Source organism: Gallus gallus, chromosome 6 (genome assembly GCF_016699485.2).
Source record: "Gallus gallus isolate bGalGal1 chromosome 6, bGalGal1.mat.broiler.GRCg7b, whole genome shotgun sequence".
Classification (NCBI taxonomy): Eukaryota; Metazoa; Chordata; class Aves; order Galliformes; family Phasianidae; genus Gallus; species Gallus gallus.
Window position 1 is genome coordinate 21441666 of NC_052537.1, and position 19744 is coordinate 21461409.

Here is a 19744-nt window from a genome sequence, read left to right on the forward strand (position 1 = left end):
ACCCTACTTTATTAAAACAATAGTTGCTATTTTATGTTCTACATAATACTGCTTTCTGAAAGGAGGTGAACTAAAGAAGACCTAATTGATGATCTATGATCTGAACTTGGATTTCAACAGAGCTCCTTGAGATTCACCAATGGTACGCAGTTCGCATCAATTACATATGTCAAGAGCTCCACCTCGTGGGAACAGTAACACATCACCCTCCTGCAGCATGCTATGGAAAAAAATACCCTGAGATGGAACTGCTTATCTTAAAAGGAAAAGAATCACCACCACTAGTAGAAAATAAATAAATAAAATCACACTTTGAGTCACAACTCTCTGAGATCCATGAGAAGAGAGAAAAAGAATTTTAAAGTTCACCAGCTTTCTCCATGCTTTGTACTCTTAGGACACCATACACAGATTGCATCCACCTGCTACTTCTGAGGCTTCAGAAGTAAGTCTGACCAAAAGCACTGCTCTTTTTAAAAGTATACACCTACTTGAGAGAGCCATCCCACCTCTGTCCATGGGCAGAAATTATGCGTCTGCTCACAACTGTAAACACAACTGAGTAACGTGTGCCTCATTCACCCATCAGGCAATGTTACACACACTATGCTGTGGTTTATTTTTTTATTATGAAGCTTATTTTCCCCACATGCGTCTCAAAAGTGACCTAGATTTATCTAAATGAAGTCATAACTGATAGTTATTAATCTGAAGATTATGGCACTGCAAACAATCCTGATAGCAATTCTGTGCTTTCCAGCTAAACAGTCCTGCAGATAGATGACCGCACTGCAATAAACCAGAGAGAAACAGAGTTCTGCAAAAAGAAGTGCCTGCAATTCTACCTGTCATTACACCTGCCCCAAAAACATCTCACGTTATGTTGCATCACGTAGTTCAGGATAAACTACCACAAAAAGGGCGTAAGCACGTCTAGGCTACCAGGCATATTTTACATGTATAACATCTAGTTCTTTCAATTCTTGTCTACATTTACACACTTCTGATGGGGAGAGCAGGGCATGCATGAAGAGCACAAGTGAAGAATGTTTTTCTGTTAATAAGCACAGTAGGTTATGTCTTCCCAGAACTCAGTACGTAGACAGTTTTCTGACTCATCCCAACAACTGGACAATATGAGTCACATCTGTGTTGTTAGTGGCAGGTATAAGATAGTGCAGAAAGTACTCAAAAGAAGAAAAAAAGAAAAATAAACCAGGGAAAGTCAATTCTGGAGGCAGCTTAACCTAACTTGTTTTCAGGTATCATACCCGGGTAGAGGTTAGTATAAAGCAGTAGTGCAGGTTACTTTAATAGTTCAGTGATCATAGACATTAAAGAAATATACAAGAAAGGAGAAGGATATCTCCCTCTCTCACTCAATATTACTGCAGTAGGGATATTTTTGCTTGGGTTTTTTCTTACCGGCTGGACTGAAGGGACAAAGGTAGCACATACATGAGTTCAGGTATTAATAAATAAATGATAAGAGAATTTTCAGATACAAAACCATTTACCACTGAAGACAACTAACAAGCTTACTGGACACCCTACTAATAATGGTAAAGAAATTCTTAGCAATTATGTTTTCAGAACTGCAGCACTCAATGAAAAACGTGTAATTCTGTACAACTTATATTGACATTATGTGCATTTACCTGCAAAAATCGATTGTAACACCAGAGGGCACCAGTCAACACACACACAAAAAACCGTGCCATCTGTTGAGTAAGCAAAAATGCTCGTCTCCAGGGAGCTAAAACTCAGCGAAGACTCATAACGCCTAACCTGCCAGGAATCCCATCTGACTCTTTATAATAAACATATAAGTAAGTAATGCTCATATTATCTGATCCATTATAATGCCAATTTCCATACATACTCATTGTCACTCGAAGGTGCTATCAAATACCTCTTCACAAATGGTTATGGTATATGTTTCTACTACCGATGTATACAGATAATTTCTGTAGATGCAACCAGGATGCAACTATTAAATGCCCAACTGCAAACTGGATTAAAATATTAGCATCAGGGTTTATATTAAAAAAAAAATAATAATAAATTGCAGTCTAAAGAATAGTCATAGGTAATTTAATACATTGATTGGACTGCTGGGCTTGTAAAGTGTAAAAGGAGAGGAGACTAACCATACTTTTGAGAATTCAGCAAACACCCCAAACTGCCTTTTCACAACACATCCCTGGTCTTCACGTCTGCACCAGCTTACCACCAAAAAGTGAGAATAATCAGAAATCCAAACAACACAGCTTCCACTGCAATCTATCTGGTAGGAGTATAGCTTGGAAGAGTGAATTGCAAGAGTAATCAGAAGGAGAAATGAAGCAATTTTGTTCCTCATGTCTATGGCAATAGGTATAACTTTATAATGGTAGTGAGAACTGCTCAGGTACTCAGACTTCAGGCAAAAATGAACTTGAAAAAAAAACACAAAACAATGCTTGTGGTGTTTTGTTGTTGTTTATTTCTTGAAGTTATGTGGACTTTTTGTTTGTTTTTTAAACAGGTAATGAATTGATTTTTAATCACTACACATTCAGGATAGATATCTCTGAGCTTATGCAGCACTATCTTAAGCTTTTTTGAGTGAACAATTCTCTTCTTCATAATGAAATCATTTATAATAATATGCTCACACAGCATTAAAGAGGAGATACACTATTTTTAAAAATAGCAAAAATTGATGTCAACAAAGAGAGAAAATCCCACCTATCTACAAAGGGTAGACCATGGAAATGCAGAGAAGAGTTGGATGGCAACATGGCTCACGTAGAGCTCTGAAGTAAACCAAAGGCCTAAAAGTGTGAGTCTCTGTTACAAATGCTCAGGTATGAAACACACTGGGAGTCTCAAATACTTTCCATTCTTATTTTGAGCAAGGACCACCCCTCAGGCCACAAGCACGATGCTCTCCCTCACTTCTGTTTGGCACTGAGCTGAAATACCCACTCCAGCACGTAACAAACAGAGAAAACTACAATCCTAATTCTCCACACACCAAACTTTCTGCACCTAATTTCTGTCCCATTCAGTTTTAAGGTGGTAAGAAAGCCAACAGATACTGCTGATGAAAGAATCCATAGAGCTGGGTCAAGCGTGAGGATCAAGGCTGAGATTGAAGCTCAGCTGCTGGGACAGCAGTGCGGGCAGTGCTGCAGCTCATCACCAACCAATGTCTGCTGCCACCATGTTCCCCCATCCAGCCTGTCCTGTCCCATTTCTAGGAGGAACTGCACATTCCCCACCCCTGCCTGCATTGCCACAGTCTTTCCTGATTGCACAAGACATATGAAGCAATTAAAACTGTATATACACATTACTGTCAGTGTACTGATAACCGTTCAGTAGGTGTTACACCTCCATGAGTGCTGTTACAATAATGGGAATCACATCTGCACAATAGTTGTACAAGTCTGACTTAAACTGTGCAACTTCTAGAATTGCAAAGAATGCAACAGAAACGTATTCATTTGTATAGCTTCAGATTTAGAAACGTGGGGGGAAAATATGTTTATGACCAAAATGAGCAGTTAAACCAAGTCACACACACACACAGAAAAAAAAAAAGAAAAAAGAAATCTGGGCACACAATTTTTATTCCATTTTTCAAAGCAATAATTAACACATACAAAGAATCTTCAATCTAACAGATACAAATAAACCAACCCTCACGTAAAGAAGCAGCGCTTGTAGAAAATCATGTTTTTAGAATTAATAGCTTGCTGCCAAAGCTAATTTTGTTTGGAAATCAGAGATGCTCCCAACTAACTCCTGTAAACACACTGCAATAAGTGGCCAAGTAGATGAGAGAGAGAAAGAGAATACAGCTGTAAAACAGTATTTACAATTCAAATTCACACGATGAGTTCAGTGGGATCTATGCAAGCACAATAAAAACCTAATCGTGCAAATTAAAACTTTAAAATAGAACAGTAATTGTGACTACAACCATGGCATCCCTAAGCACGATCCTACAACACACGTTCAGTTTAAGCTGCAATTTCACAGGAAACGCTGCAGAAATTTCCTTTGTCCGGCAACATACAAAGATATTTTGTGTTTACACAAACTACAAACTCTGTATGGGTTTTTCCATGGAGTAATTTCATATAGGTTGCCGTGTACACCCTTAAAAAGCTTTATAAAATAATGTCCAGGTGTTTCCTGTAATTCAACTTGAGTTATGGCAATAAGCACATTTCTTAAAACCGAAGCAGACTTTCTTTGCCAGACACTACCTAGGGTCCAGTTCTACCATCCTTATTTATAATCACCTCTCACTGCTCTATTTAAAAGATCTTATTACATGCCAGAACAATGCAGAACCCAAGCCCTGGCCTAATCAGAGAAAAGATTTTATTAATCTTAGCTTAGCTGGTATGCTTCACTTGCCTGGTTTTCCTGTATGTGCAATTTCTGTGAATTGTTCTCACTAATAGTATCCTGTTTCTATGAGCAGGAAAGGGCTGAGTACAGTTTGTTAGTTAACATTACTTCCTATAACCAGGGTCCATATTCTGTAGCAGCAACACTACAGCAGTCATTGTTCACCCTGGATAAGCAATGGAGCTCACCGATGGCTGTTAATGGACATCCTCTGCAGCGAAACAGGAGCTGATAATCAGCAAACCCAGCTTTGCAATAGACTTCCTCCTTCCTGTTTTTACACTGCTGACCAAGGAGATGCCTCTTCCTGCTGAGCCTTTGTGCTACTTACTGATGTATGAAGCAAGAAACTGAAAAACAAGTGCTGTACTACTATTTTTTTTTTCTAATTTGAGTTATAATGCTAGATTTACCAAAAAAAAAAAAAAAAAAAGCAAAGAAAGTGCCAACTCCACACACTTTGGTAGTAGCTGCTGACACACAGCAAAATGCCAAGTCTGGCCATCTGCTTCACATAACCAAATTAATAGAGTGAACGTAGCTGGAACCAATGTTATTTCATGGAAAATATAACCAGAAACAAGTTCATATGTATCAATATTCTTATTTTCCCTTTTTATTTTCACAGCCCGTAACATTAATTACTCAGTTTGAAGAGAAATGGGGAATTCATCTAGAAATAAAAATTCGAACTTCTGGGATGTTTTTAAAGGTTTGATCAGACTTCTATTTTGTACATCCCAGAAGCTGTTAGCCATCTACTATAGCCTATAGCTCATGTGACATCGGTATCTGGGACGCCTTATACCCAATCTTCAAGATAACTACATACCAATTGTTTTTGTACAGCCTTCATGACACACACAAAGATTGAACGAAGCATTTAAAGTAACAAAGGCCCACTGACATAACTAAGATGCCTAAGTAATTTACTTCAATTGGTTTTGAATACCAACACCATGCAGACGTGAATATATTTAGAAATAAGAAGTTCCAGACTAAATAATATATCCAATAATTTAAGTTTTACAAGCAATTGGATTAAGAATGTATTTTATTCAATATAAAAAGAACAGATGATAACTCTTCAATGTGTTGCATTAAATGTATAATCAAGGCATACATTTTCCATTAATTTTATGTTATTTTTGTTAACTTTATGAGCTCACATAGCCTATACATAGGACACAAATTTTGATTTTTCTCACACCAATCCACAGCCTATGCTACACTCCTTTTACATGCACATCTCCCAGGATCACTAAAGAAAATGGACAATGACTTTTGAGAAGCCTGTGTAATTCCAAAGCCCATCTTTCTGTCGGGAAATATGATGTATAAGTATGTGTATGTGCTACCTGACTTCTACTAATATTTGATAAGTTCTTCCAGTACTTTATCTGCTTGACAAATTGACTAAGCGGCAGAAAAAATTGTTCAAGGCTTTAGGAAAGATGGCACTGACAACCCAAAGAAATGCCATTTTTGAGGGAAGATGGTGCATTTTGGTCACCTGGTTATGATTCCTTCAGTTTAAAAAGTAACATAGCACAAAACAGTAAGAATTACATAAACTTCATGCTGAAATTAACTTAAAAACAAAGCTCAAAAGAAAATGCTGTCTCGCTGATATCAGTGGGATAGAGATAGCCCAGATGCACCCCGGGCATAAGGAAGTTGGCAAACTGAAAACCCCCATGACAGCTGCTACCAACAGAAAAACCCAACGCCCTGTGACAGAAGGAGAGCAGAGACTCAACCATGCAGTACTTGGATGTTTGAACACTTCTGTTTGAAGCTGAAATGTCTCAAGAGCCCTCTTAGATACAAGTATTAAAGCATAGACATCATTAATTCTGTACTGTTCTGATTCACAGAGAATTGCAAGACTTGCACTCACTCCAAGTTTTGCAAGTAAATTTACTTTCTCTGAGACAGTGAAAATATCACTCAGTATTGGAGCTTGGAACACCTTCCTTGAAAACTAATGCAATTAACATTTAAAAAAAGAAGAAGAAGAAAAAAAAAATCCTTGCTCTCTTCAGGTCACCAGAACCAAACATGTCAGAGTGCATCAGTCCTGATGGAAGGACCTACACCTGATCCTCTCCTTCTTCACCTCTCCTCCAGCCATGAGGCTCCCAACTGGGCTGTGTTACTGGCAGGACAGGTCCATGGCAACTTTGGCACAGGACCCAGCCAGTCAGGCACACACGTAACTCCTCAGCACACACAGACAAGATGAGGAAAAGACATGTTGCTGAGCAGACTTCAAGGTGAACATGAAATCGGCCATGATGTCACTGTTTTACCAAGGTCTGTGGTGACAGGGATTAGATTTGGGCATTTCTTCCACTGTCAAATAGTAGCCAGAAAGGCTGGCAGCAGCTGGATGGTATAGTTAGCCATAGCAAGCTCTCAAGTAAGATAAGATCTAATTTGACTACTTGATTCCAATGCAAAACTAGTTTGATGTTTTCAAATAAGTTAGAGCTGAATATTTTACTACAGCACATTGAAATAGCTTCCTATTTACACATCCATTTCCGGCATTATTTAAGAAAGATCAGTCCTCATAGATTTCTACAACATTATTTCTGAAGTATAACCCATGAAATACAATGTGAAAAAACCTGCTGAACCACATGTAGCTGCTACAGCCTTATATGTGCAAATACTCTAGAACTTACGGATCAAAAAGAGGTTTACGTTTAATTGTCAGGTAGACAGCTGCACTGAGAAAACTGCAACGCTGCAAAGCAATGGTTCAGAAATGCACACAGAAACCTACAGAACAGTGCATGTCACGGGCTCCCCAAAAAAAAAAAAATCACACCAAAAAACTGAAAACAAATCAGCCACAAATATCGCAGGAAAGTGCCCACATGACTGATATTTGTGCAGATTGTAAAATTGATACACTTCCTATATGCATATTGCAGGTCCAAAAATCTGGGTCAACAGGCACTGCATAAAATCAGCTTGAGAAGTAACTCAGTAAAGAAACTACCTAAATAACAGATAACTTTCCTGAATTTAACAGTGTAACAGTGAATAGGCTACGCATATGATGGTCAGGTTAAATTGAGATGAGACAGGATGTTACAGACCACAACAGCCACCTATTAAGTACACCCTACTGGATCTCTCAGCAGATGATGCCTTCCTTTTAAAAGCTTTTGGGTATTTTGAAACATGTTTCCTGAACATGGGAACAATTTAAAGCTCTTTGGTAATGCTCATGGAATTAGAGAACTCTTTCAGAAGCATTCTTCTCACAGGTTAGGGGTTAGGTCGAAGCCTCACTCAGCAGTTCCCATTTGGAAAACACTACAAGGACTGAGTCAGGAGCTGACGCATAAACACTTACAAAGATTGAGATAGCCTGATTTGCAGACACATATTTCATGACAGACTTAATCAGCGTGGAACATAAAGATTTTTGTACAACCAGAAATACAATGCAGACGTGATTATCCACCAGTTTCAGGCTTTGTAAAAGCAAAGCACTGTGCTGAAACTTGCAGCAACTGAAGTGAATCCTCACCTTCTAAGATTTTACATGCTAGCAGTAGCAAATCTGAAGAGATTCTGAAATATCAGGCTAGCCTACAGAATAAACTGCAGTTCTACCAATGAATACATAAATGAGAAATTAATTAGCCCACAGTATACAATATTATCATGCTGTTTTCATGCTATGTAATGGACTTGTGGAAAAAAAAAAAAAAAAAAGTATTATTTCCTAAAAATATATATAGTGACAGACTTGTTCACACAGATGGTTGCTTTATCCGACTCTTCCCTTTCCACTTGAATACTTAGAATATAATCAAATCCTGCTCCAAGTGCAAAGCCTGCAGCAAACACAACACAGGCAAGTCGCTGGTTTATCAGGATACCTCCAACTCAGTGAGGAGGCAGTTCTCTTCACTGTACAGACCCAGCTGCAAAATACAAGGTAGCTACTATAATAAAGATAAACTGATACATACGTATATCTCAAAGCATACTCTGCTACCTGATCCAGAATCCATCAGACCCCACAGAAGGGATTTGGAGTTCCTCTGGGCTACACTGTAACTACAGTTTGAAGAGGAATGAAACACACTAACTCAGGAACTAGCACAGTTAGAGCATTCCTGAAGGTACACACCAATTTTTGAACCAGAAAAAATAGTGCACAAGATTGTAAAATACCGTATTATTTGAAATTGAGATACAGTGTTAAACCAGTTCAGTTCTGATTCAAAACACTGGCTGGTGAGCTAGGAGTCCTTCTGCATTTGCTCTGCATTAAGAACAAGACTGAGTTACAGACAAAAGAGGCGAATTGCTGCCTTATAACCCAAAACCAAAATATGAGAACACAGAAAAATGCCTTTAGATAATGATACCTGACAAACACAGCCATGGGGCAAAAATGAGGGCAACCATATTTTGCCATTGGATAATCACGCCACAAATCCCAGCAGCCCACAGGCAAGCACTCAGAAAATGCATTTCCCAGTCTGAGAGTGCATAATGCTGCTCTGCTTCCCACATCCAGAGAAATCACTCACCCTGCCTGTGCTGCTGCTTACTGACTGTGCTGCTATAGAACCACACAGAACCACAGCCAAAGCGTGCCTACCAGTGATAGCACACACTCTCAATAAATCAGGTTAAACTAAGGCTTCAGAGCATCCTGTCACGCTGCAGAAAGCAATTCAGGCATTCAATTACATGGCTTTTGACGGACCCCTCGGAGGACATAGGAATCTCTCCCCCACGTGATCACAGAGCACTGCAAACTCAGCAACATGAAGGTCGTGAAAAGCAGTCCCACATGCTTATGCTGGATGTTGTCAAGCTAGAATTTAAGAGTTCATTCATTCATTTTTTAGAAAAGAACTTAGAAATACAACATGTGGCAAACAAGCCAAAAGAGACTCTTAAGTCTTCTTCATCAGGACACGGCTAGAACAGCATCTCCCGCTCCGCTGAGCCGTCCAACCTTTGTTGATCAATGTATCACTAACCAGAAGATAAGATCAATCATACTCTGAACACAATTCATCTTATTAATTACCCTGGTATGTCTAACAGAATATTCAAGAATTAAGACACTTTAAAAAGTTGACTGTTGAAATGCTGTTAGTATATATTTATATAAAGTTCAATGACAGCCTGAAAGGTTTTTTTTTTTTTTTTTTCCCCATTCTTTTTGTTGTTATTGTTGTTTTTGGATGGGAACAGGGGAGTTGTCTCCTTTGTTGTCTTTTATCTTTTCTTCCTGACACCTCTTCCTGGTTTTGCAAACAGTGTGTATATGACATGAATTACAAGGTATTAACACATTATATAAAAAGGTGTGTGTGAGGAGCCTCTAACAGACGCTGTCATTAATCACTTTCGGTTGGCCATTAAAGCTAGACAGATGTTGACAAAGCAGTCTCACAGAGCCTGCAGGAAAAAAAAATAACAAATCCACCCTGGCCTGCTCTATGCACAGCGTATGTACTTAATGAAAGGCGTGTTATGCAGTTCATTTAAGTTTCATTTGTAACGACTTGGTGCATGTCACTAAGTTTAGACATGCAAGTCAAATACCAGCAGTTTTTTGCTTTCAAAATCATCCAGTTAACACTTATAATAATAATAATAATTATCAATGTAATCAAACACAGTCTCCACATTTGATATCTATAAAGGTGCACAGCAATCTTCAGGATCCAACTTTCTCTCCAAAATAATAAGCAACACCACTGTACCTTCATTCCTCCTGTAAAGGACCTGGCTTCCCCACTCCTACACACAGGTGCATCTTAGTACTATAAATCCCACATAGGACCAATCTATGCACTGTTCCTTACCTGGCAGTTATCACAAAACCATTACACATCAATACCCCACACACTGGCACAGCCTCTTCTCTACTAGAACAGACAACCGTGTGCCAGCAGAGAGAGCTACACTGAGGTGGCAACAAAATGCTGAGGGAAAATAAGAGCTTCATGGAGCCCACTTCCTTGTAAAGCATTAGGAAGATATTCAGATCTTGACAGGAACAACTGGGGATAAGTCAGATCTTGCATATCCTATGATCTCTGGCATTAAGCATTACCTCACGCTTCTCATCCAAAGCACTCGCCTTAAGCCCCTTCCTTTGTTCTGCTGTTTAAAAAGCAATATTATTGCTGCACCTCATATCACAGTGCTATAAATGTTCTCCAAGCACTGCAGATTAGTAAAATATTCCACGTTATATAATGAAGTGAATGTAATGTCAGCCATTACTTGAAACAACAGTATCAGTAGATTCCTCAACCGAGAATCAATGGACCACTTGATGTGGTGTGGCTTAGACACTGCACGTGGAATTATCCAACTCATTTCTTTCATTTATAGTGCTTAGCAAGTAAAAGCTGTATCTAGTGCAGATAATAAAACTCCCTTTTATGTTCAAGCTCTTCTTTATTGAAATAGATCTTGAAATCAGCAGTGGGATTTTAGGTTTTTCAGTCTCACAGCAACTTAAAATTTTAACAGGCTACTGAGCAGACCGCTTGGTTTTGGTTTTAAACATTTCTGATTCTGTAAAACAGCCAAATATTTCTGTGGTGTCAGCCAGGCTTCTTTCAAAGCACTCAGCCAGATGTAAATGTTCTTCAGCCAGAGTTACGGGTTTGCACATAAGCACTAAGTGCTACACCACATAAACCCGCACTGCTTTCCTATCAATTCTGAGTCACCAATGCAAAACTCCCCCTCTGGCAAGTCAGTGAGATAACAAAAGAACCCTGTATGCTCATTTAAACAAAAAGGACAGTAACCATGTACAAAAAACATGACTCTAAATATATTTATTACAACTTTGACATTTTAAATATATAACACAGATAAGAGATTTATATTGTCCCTTCCACATTTTATGTCTTTTCACCATCAACACTTGTGTTTCCCAAACACATCATCTTCCTCTGCTCAACCCAATTTTCTCTATGTCTTTCACATAAATTGCTCTGATAAAAGCTCCATTTTGGAGACTGTAGCAAAGCTGCAATTATATTTAATATTTTGTTGCTGTTTTTGGGTTTGGTGTACTTTTTGCAGACATCAGCTTCATTCTGCCTGGGCTTGTCACTTCAATCATGGCTGAACTGCCTCCAGGGTCAGTTCAAGCCTGAAAACACCTCAGCTGCCTTCTCTGAGCCAGAACTCACAAACTCTCAGGTGAAGCTCCCCATCGCACTCAGCTTCAGCACCTCTGCATGCATGTCTGGTACTGGCTGCGTTTTGAGAGCAGTAACTGGAGATGGAAGCAGCCTCACGCAGCTTGCTCTGAGCTGGCAAGACCAAGGCAGTGCCTGGGCCACACCGCAACCACCACGCTCCTGTTCAGGCTCTGCCAGGACTGACAAGCCCTGGCCCCACTCAAGCTCCCATACTGCAAACACCCACACACCGCTCAGTACTGGAAGGCAGCAGCCATATACAGTGAACTGTAGCATCACTCACTGTGAAGTACAAAATGACCCATTTTGTGTCCAGCAAGCACTTCTTTTCCCTAAGGTCCCAGTGTATAGCTCCCCAGCATCACAATTTGTTTGCCCTTTCCTATGCCCCAGCACACGCATGCCCCAACACCCATCAAGAAACCTGGTGGTGCGCTCACAGCCCTGCAGCACGCTGCCATGCAAACCGCCTCTTCCAGCTTCCCGCACATCAGATCTCCGCATCTTCCCCAAGAGATAACCACCAATTTGCACCTTATCTCATCCCAGCTTGGCTGCCACCCATGCCTCCTCACTTCAGAAGTCTCTCACCCACTGTCAGTGGAGCTCAATGTGAGCCCTCTTCCCCTTACAATGACACCATACCCGACCCACAGCCCCCAGGCCCTCCCTTCCCTGAGCAGCCCGGGTTGAGGGCACCACTGCGCCTCTCCCAAGCAACACAGATTAAACAAAATCCTTTCCTTGACACTCCAACTACACCATTTGCTAATACATGAGATTGAAAACAGAACAGCCACTGAGGGCACGGCATTCCAAAAACGCTCTGAATGCTGTCAAATGCCCAGGATGGGGAATATGAACACGGCGGTGAATTTCAGACGACTGCTTCCACTCATGCTGAATTATCATTGTATCAACTGTGCATCAACCAGCCTTACACAACCCCCCGCCCGAAACCAGGTTTCACTCCAGCTTCCAATGCAGACCCCCACACACCGGCGAAGGACGTTCCCGGTGAGTGCCGGGAGCTCAGCCCTCCGCACAGCCCACTCCGGCACCAAGTCCCGGCACCACGTCCCAGCTGGCGGCCCCAGCCCCAGCGCCGACCCCGCGTCCCCGCCGGAAGCCGGGCAGCGCGCCGCTCCCCCGCACACAATGACCGGGGGCGGGGGCACGGCCGCACCGCCGCTCTGCCCCGCTGTCAGCGCTGCCTGCCCGGAGCCGCAGCCACCCGCGGCCCTTCTTTGTCGGGCGTCCCGCCGGGAGGCGGCGGCCGGGCCTCGGCGGGGCCCCCGCGGGGGCTGCGCGTCCCCCGGGCCCGAGGCTGCCGCTCCCGCCGGAGGCGCTGCGGACGGCCCCGCGTCGTCTCTGGGGAGGAGCTGTCAGCCGGGCCGCGCCGGGCCCGGGCCCCACGGAACGGGGGGGGAGAAACCTCACCCGGCGGCGGCGCCTCAGCCCCCGCCGTTCCTCACCTCAGGGTGGGCCCGACGCAGGCCGTGTCCGTGCTCTCGATCTCCTGCAGGATCCGATCATGCTCCGGGAGGCTCTCCGCCATCTTGGATGGGAGGGACCCGGCAGCCGCGCCGCTGCGGGAGGCGCCGGGGAGGGACCGAGGGCGGGGGCGGCCGCGGAGCCGGGCGGGGGGTACCGGCAGCAGCGCCGTGCCGCCCGCGCCAGGGCGAGGTCCCGCTGCCTGAGCCCCGAGCTGCTCCGGCGGCGCCGACCTCCGCCCCCGCAGCCCCTCACGGCGGACGCGCAGCGCGCGGCTCGTCCCGGCGAGGGGTGACGGGCTCAGGAGCGGCCTTTCTGCAGCGGGGAGCTCTGCTCTGCTTGTTGGGCCTCGGTTTGTTTGTTTACTCACCGCGTTGGCTCTTTGTTTATTTGTTTGTTTGAGCTCCCGAACGCTGAAAACACTGCCTTCCAGTGTTCCTTTCAGGAAGCTGATCTGGTGCACTGCAAACGGGCGTCATGGTTCTGCATTGCTGCGGCTTGTGTGCTAGTGTCCTTGGGCACCAGTGCCACAAAACCTCCTTTTTCAGTCAAGTAGGAATAGCTCATCTTCTATTTAAATCGCACGTACTGCGGTCTGTGGCCAAAGATGAGTGAGCCCTTGTGTCTGCATGCTCAAGAGACAGGATACACCTGTGTTCTTGTCTGTGCATGGCTAGGAAGCCAGCTTAAAGCAATGGGCCTTACATGTAAAGCTCCAGTGTGATGCACAGCCGCTTTTCAGTGAGAAGCAGACAGCCGTGTGCAAGCTGAGAACAGCTAAGCCCAGGCACCAGCCAGCTACAACAGCATTAGCTATGCTTTCAAGCACTGTAGTCAAACTCATCACTCTCCTGCACCACTGTGACTACACCCGGACGCTAGCTAATAAATGGCACTGTACTGCTTGTCCGTGCTTGTGGTTTTATCATACACAGATCTGACTCAACTGAATGTGTTGATGACACCTACTGAAACAGCAAGCAGTATTCTATATGTAGACAACACAGTGTGTTCTGCAGAAAGAAAATTGGGGAAAGTCCTACAGGGTATCACTGCAGTAGTATTTCCTTTAAGAAATGCAGTAACGATCTTCCCACATTCCTTCTTTTCTCCCTCAGCCCCACACTCCCCCATGAACAAACTACTCAAGAAATAGATTGACATATACATTTTTCAGGGTAAATGACATTCTCTTTCTTTAGCCTGGTAGTCACCGCAACCTGATGCCCACAGCCCCAGGCGGGCTATTTTTAAAGCTCTTCTCCAGCTACTGACAATATACTTAGGCACATAACATCATGATCTTCTATGTATTACTTTTTTTTTTTTTTTTGATGGTGTGGATAAGCAGATTTTTTTTCAGCTATGCCTTCACCACTGAAGTGCACATACTGCATATACATATATGCATACCATATACTGCACATGAAAAAAGATTATTTACATTCTCAGATACTTAGGGATATAAACGGTAAAATTTTAAGCAGTGTTTTTAGTGATTAAAAATAGTCACTTTTATTACAAATTTAAGAATAAGAAGTAATTAATTCAATAAAATCATAGCTGTTAAGCTAAAGTGCTGCTACACAAAAGGGTGATTCTTCCCTTGTTTTCATGCTTAAGTGCAATATATTTCTGGAGAACATGAAGCCAGCCTACAGTCAAAGACAGCTTTGTCCCAGTAAAGAGTTGCACAGATGTCCTCAGTTCGTATTTTTCCATCCAGGCCCAATCACACCCAAATTAAATCCCACTATCCAATAGATTTCAGTGTCAAGATAACAACGTTTGTGATACTCTGGGCTGAGTGAAATCAGAACAGCTAAAGAGTGGAAGAAATCAACCATGAACAATATAGCTGTATCTAAATGATGCATACCTTAGGGTGGTTCCAAGAGGCAGCTCAAAGGACTCGATCTCAGCAAGGGCATTTTCATATATCTGATCTTTGTTTTCTTCTAGATACATTTCAGACATATTAGGCCTGCTTTTCCTCGCCATAGGTTAGCATAAGAACTGCACTAACTTCAGGAGAGGACTTTTATTCTGATCATTATCGTTGACTAAGCGACTCCGCAGTCAGCAGAACTAGGCATGAAAAAACAGATCCTGCGCTAACCTCGTGACTCTTGAGGACTTTGTGTCCAAGAATGGTGCACAGCTGCTGTTTTCCTGTCTCTGCTGGTAACATTTGCCTTGTGTGCAGCACTCAGGCCAGTACAGTCATTTTTCTGCGTGCATCTGATTTATCTTGGTAGGAAATTTGTTGGCAAAAATAATATATCTACATCCTTGTAATAGTTTACCAGTAATAAATATTAAGCATGAAATAATGTTCAAGTTATTTCAGACACTAGATATCAATGCTCAGATTCTTTGTTAAGTATTATGAGATTTTTTAAAAAATTTATTTTAATGTTTTCTTAAAAAGAGAGCAGGTTTATGGACCTTGAAAAGCAGACTGGAAAAGCAAAGAAACTCTCACATTCTCACCATTTTCATTCTGTGCATTAGCAGATGCTGTTCTTAATAACAGCATATAAAAAATGTTCTGGGACAACAATAATTTTTATATGAGCGTGTGCTTTTATGCAACAAATAAAACTGTTATTACTCATTACCTGCTTGGAAACCTGTAATGTTCAGAGCAGTACTAGGCTCATATCATTATCATACTTTGTACAACTGCCACCAAGAATTTTAATGTCAGGCAGGTATTTCAGACACGAGACTGGAGCTGTAGAGCTCTCAATTTAAACAGCTTTTTGGAAATGTAATTCTATACTGAGTGGCATATCAGCCTTGTTATATCAGATTATTTTGGGTATTTCAAAAGTTTCAACCAAAATTATCCCTGTACTGTGCCAGATAAAATCAATACAAGTCTTGATTCCAGGGGTGCCGTCAAGATTTCAATACAGGAAAACATAAATTACTCATTTCTGATAGAGGTGATGAGTTGTTCCAGCAGCAGCACTGAGGAGTAGAGCTCACCCCAGAGGCGGGCACAGGGAATTCTAAGGGCTGCACTGTGTTACATGTGTACAAACCCAGAAGGCACTCCCTTGAGCTTCTTTAATCATTTGTTTTTAAACTAAAATTAAGCAATTGCTCTGTTAGCATTAATAGTCAGTACTTTTATTTCTTTAGTGTTCCAAATGGTTTTTACACCTTTAGTAAGAAATAGGTGCATGTGATTGACCCATCCAGCCACTGGATGTCACACAAATGCAGATGAAAGGATATTGTAACTATTCAGCCTGATTTTAACAGACACTAGATTAAAAGATAATTTATCAAGTTTGGAGTAACCATGTGAAAATAAAATTATTAACAGCAAAAATTATTACATTTAATGAGATTGGTATCTACTTTCTAACTTGTTTGTTTGGGTTTTGCCATTCATACTTCATTTCTGATTGAAAGTTTAAAAGTTCTGTACTAAATCACTGTACTATAACTTCCTCTGGGTTTTACCCCTTCCTTACCAGTCATGTCACTGCAGATAAATGCTGAGTATTTTTAGGAGCCTCCTTGCAACTACCCTTTCTTCACAGCTAAGAGCAGGTCATACCTGAAGTTATTAATTACCAGTGAATGAAATCCCTGCATATGATGTAGGCAACATACATTAAAAAAATGAAAAATACCAGCCTGCTGCAATTGTGCCTTACCGGAGGTGGGGCAGTAGACTTAGTGTAGGAAGCTCAAGAGCCACCAGCCCTCTCCTGTACGGCACAGAGCAGAACTCATCTCCTGGCACCTGATGTGTCTGACCCTGCTCTCCAAATTCTGGCCATAGTCAAAGGGGAAAGATGGGGTCCTCCTGAGAGTGAGGTACATCTTGCAGACTGATGGATGCCTCGATCTTGCACCACAAGAGCCTCATCATTTCATCTTTCTTCAATCCAATCTTTGCAACACAAAGATGTGAGGGATTAAATTGTTTTCCCCAAGGAGTACTTGGAATGATCAACTGTTGCCAACACGTATGGTACTGCATTACAAAGGTTGGTCAACTAAATAGGTTAACTCACTCTTGGTCAGATGTTCTGGAAAGATGATTATTTGGTGAGGACATTTACCTGCTAATGTCAAACTTATGTGGGGGCAAAATTTCCAATAATTTCTATGAATTTCAGTAACAGACTCCTAAGGATTATATTATTCCCAAATAACATGGCTATCAGTGCAGTATGTCTACCTGCTTTCATCTGGATTAAGACTTTCCCTGTTGCTCATGATAATGTGACATAGGATATAAGAAAGAACATCTGCAGCCATGTGGCAGAGCACAGGCAACCCAAGTAGATCAGCAACATCTTGGACATCTACACCTTATGCCATCACACATGACGTCATGCAAAAAAATAGGATTCAACAACACAGCAGCATGATGTGGAGTGCTTTTGTAAGTGCTCTTGTGTGATTCTTAGTGAGTTTGATACTTTGATACAAAGACTTTGGATACAATTACTTCTCACTCCTTTTCCAAACATGCAGGAGCTTCTTTTAGAAGTGAACCAACAGAAACACTCAATCTGTTGTGTAAATGTTTCTGTAGGTATCACAGCTGCCTATAAATACACATTTAACAACAATAAATCAAAATTGCCCCTGGCCCAGCTTCTTGGCTCTCTGGAAAAGTTTACACCCATACTGAAACAATGTTAGATCATGACATGTGAAGAAAGATCTAATAAGTAGTGGTGGATCTGTGGCCAGCTGCATGCACAGGAGTCCATCAGTGCTAGTACCTGACAAAAACCCTTCCAGCTGTAGGCGCTCCTGCCCCGTGCTGCTCTCCAGCCTGCTCCCTTCTCTCTATCCCTGGACTTCACCCACCAGAGCTGAAAGGGAAAGTAGAAATTGCCTCTTCTACGACATCACACTTACATACTAGTTGAGCTTTAACCAGGCCAAGAACCTTGGGAAAGTGTTCCCGTGCTGGGAGAGCTCCTGTGGCCGAGAGACTGACATGGTTGGAAGTGCTCTGCTACTGTGTCTCTGCATAAAACATCCCTTTAGTAAGCATCTGATAAAATGTATTCCTTTAAGGCTGCAGACTTTCCCAATTGTTTGCTGCTGTGTTCCATGCCAGGAGGGAAATGACTGGGTCTTTTCAGAACATTTAAGTGAATTATGCTTCCTGGATTACAGTAAAAATCTGCAAATACATTGCTTTCTGTTTTAATTACTTTGGATTTAAAAATAAAACAGCATATAGAAATCCTCACCAGAATATGGAGGTAATAAAATTTGATAGCACACTTGTATCTGTTATTTCTATAGCAAATTGCTCAAAACATTACACATCTCTCCTGCTAGGAGGGAAGTTCATCACCAACTCCTTTTGACATTTTACTGACATCTTACAAGTGCCTAAGCATATCAGGAGAGATCCTCACCGGCACTGACGTTATCTCTGTAAAAATCAATAGAGCCACAGAGACTATTGGTCTGATGGAGGTACTCCTGACCAACAGCAAGAGGAGCACATTTCATTCTTTGTGTTTATATAAAGTTGGTGCCACTGAGAGACAAGTTCTATGTTGTTTTCTCTGCCATGCGGAGCAGGCACTCAGCAGCTGCCCAGCAGCATGGGGAAGCTTTGCTTCTTCCCTGACAGGTGCTGGCTGTGTCAGTGGCACAGAGCAGGTTAGAAATGGAAATGACATTTGAGGTCAAGACCCGGTGCCCAACGGACATGTCACAGGAGGTGACCTCTGCCTGGCAAGGAGCTCTGCCACTGAGCTGCAGAGATAGACACTGTTTTACCTGAGCCTGTCCTCACTGCAAAGCAGTGCCGTGCAGAACCACTAGAACAACCTACTGGATCACTTTTATCATGGCCTGTATTCTTTAAATATTTTAGGGAAAAGAAATCCCTTGTCTGAACATAAGCTTAAATCACTCTGGCTAGCAATTAATTAAATTAAATGTCTCTAGGCATTTATCTTCTCCCAAGTTCTTATTTCAGCTTAGTTTAAACTCCATCTAGTTGATTTAAATCAAGTAACTACCTGAAAAAGAAAAAAAATGAAAAAGGAAAAAAAAAGAAAAAAAAGGAAAAAAAGAAGAAAAAGGAAAAAAGGAAAAGAAAAAAAAGAAAAAAGAAATGATCAGAAAGCTTCTTGCGCCAGCTCACTGTGGGTCAGGCTTCTGCCCCATTCTCCGTGCTTGCTCCACTGAAGTTTGCAAGAGGGGATCATTAACATTAGCAAACCACTCTGTGATGGTTGGTATTTTAATTACCTTATTAGTCAGCCCTGGCCAGAGGGAACCTTCAGGACAGCTGTTTACCAAAGAGCCTGGTTATACCTGTGACGGCAACATGTAACAATGAGAAGTGCAGGAGGAAGTGTTTGAAATTAACAATATTTAGCTAATTTAGCTAATTTGTTTTGTATTACTTTGAAAGGTCGGGAAAATAACATAAGACCTGCATAGACAAAGTATTGTACTTCAAGATAAAGCTTTTTTTTTTTTTCCTCCCCAGTAAATGAAGGCAGGAACCATTTCTCAACCCTATCTGACAATAGTAGCTGCGTACTGGTGCTATCTCCCAGTTATACTCAATTAACACAGCAGGTTAAACCTTGTAAATCAACACCAATGGCTCTGAA

The 19744-nt window shown here is 41.7% G+C and overlaps 1 protein-coding gene across 12 annotated transcripts in view; it reads right to left on the reverse strand.

Moving 5' to 3' along the window:
* The window catches only part of EXOC6 (exocyst complex component 6), an 86748-nt gene extending 71549 nt beyond the window's left edge, over positions 1 to 15199 (reverse strand). For 6 of the 12 annotated variants that reach the window (XR_001467181.4, XM_015288612.4, XM_015288609.4 and 3 more), the window contains exon 1: positions 14998 to 15199. Coding sequence is in view for 8 of the 12 variants with exons in the window: in XM_015288612.4 (XP_015144098.1) it covers positions 14998 to 15119 (122 nt within the window). In the remaining 4 variants the exon portion in view is untranslated. Of the gene's footprint in view, positions 1 to 13099; positions 13218 to 13488; positions 13669 to 14997 lie in introns of those variants that run through there. The other 6 variants (XR_005860624.2, XM_040702420.2, XM_015288611.4 and 3 more) reach the window with 3 other exon arrangements.
* Between the last annotated feature and the right edge of the window lie 4545 nt (positions 15200 to 19744).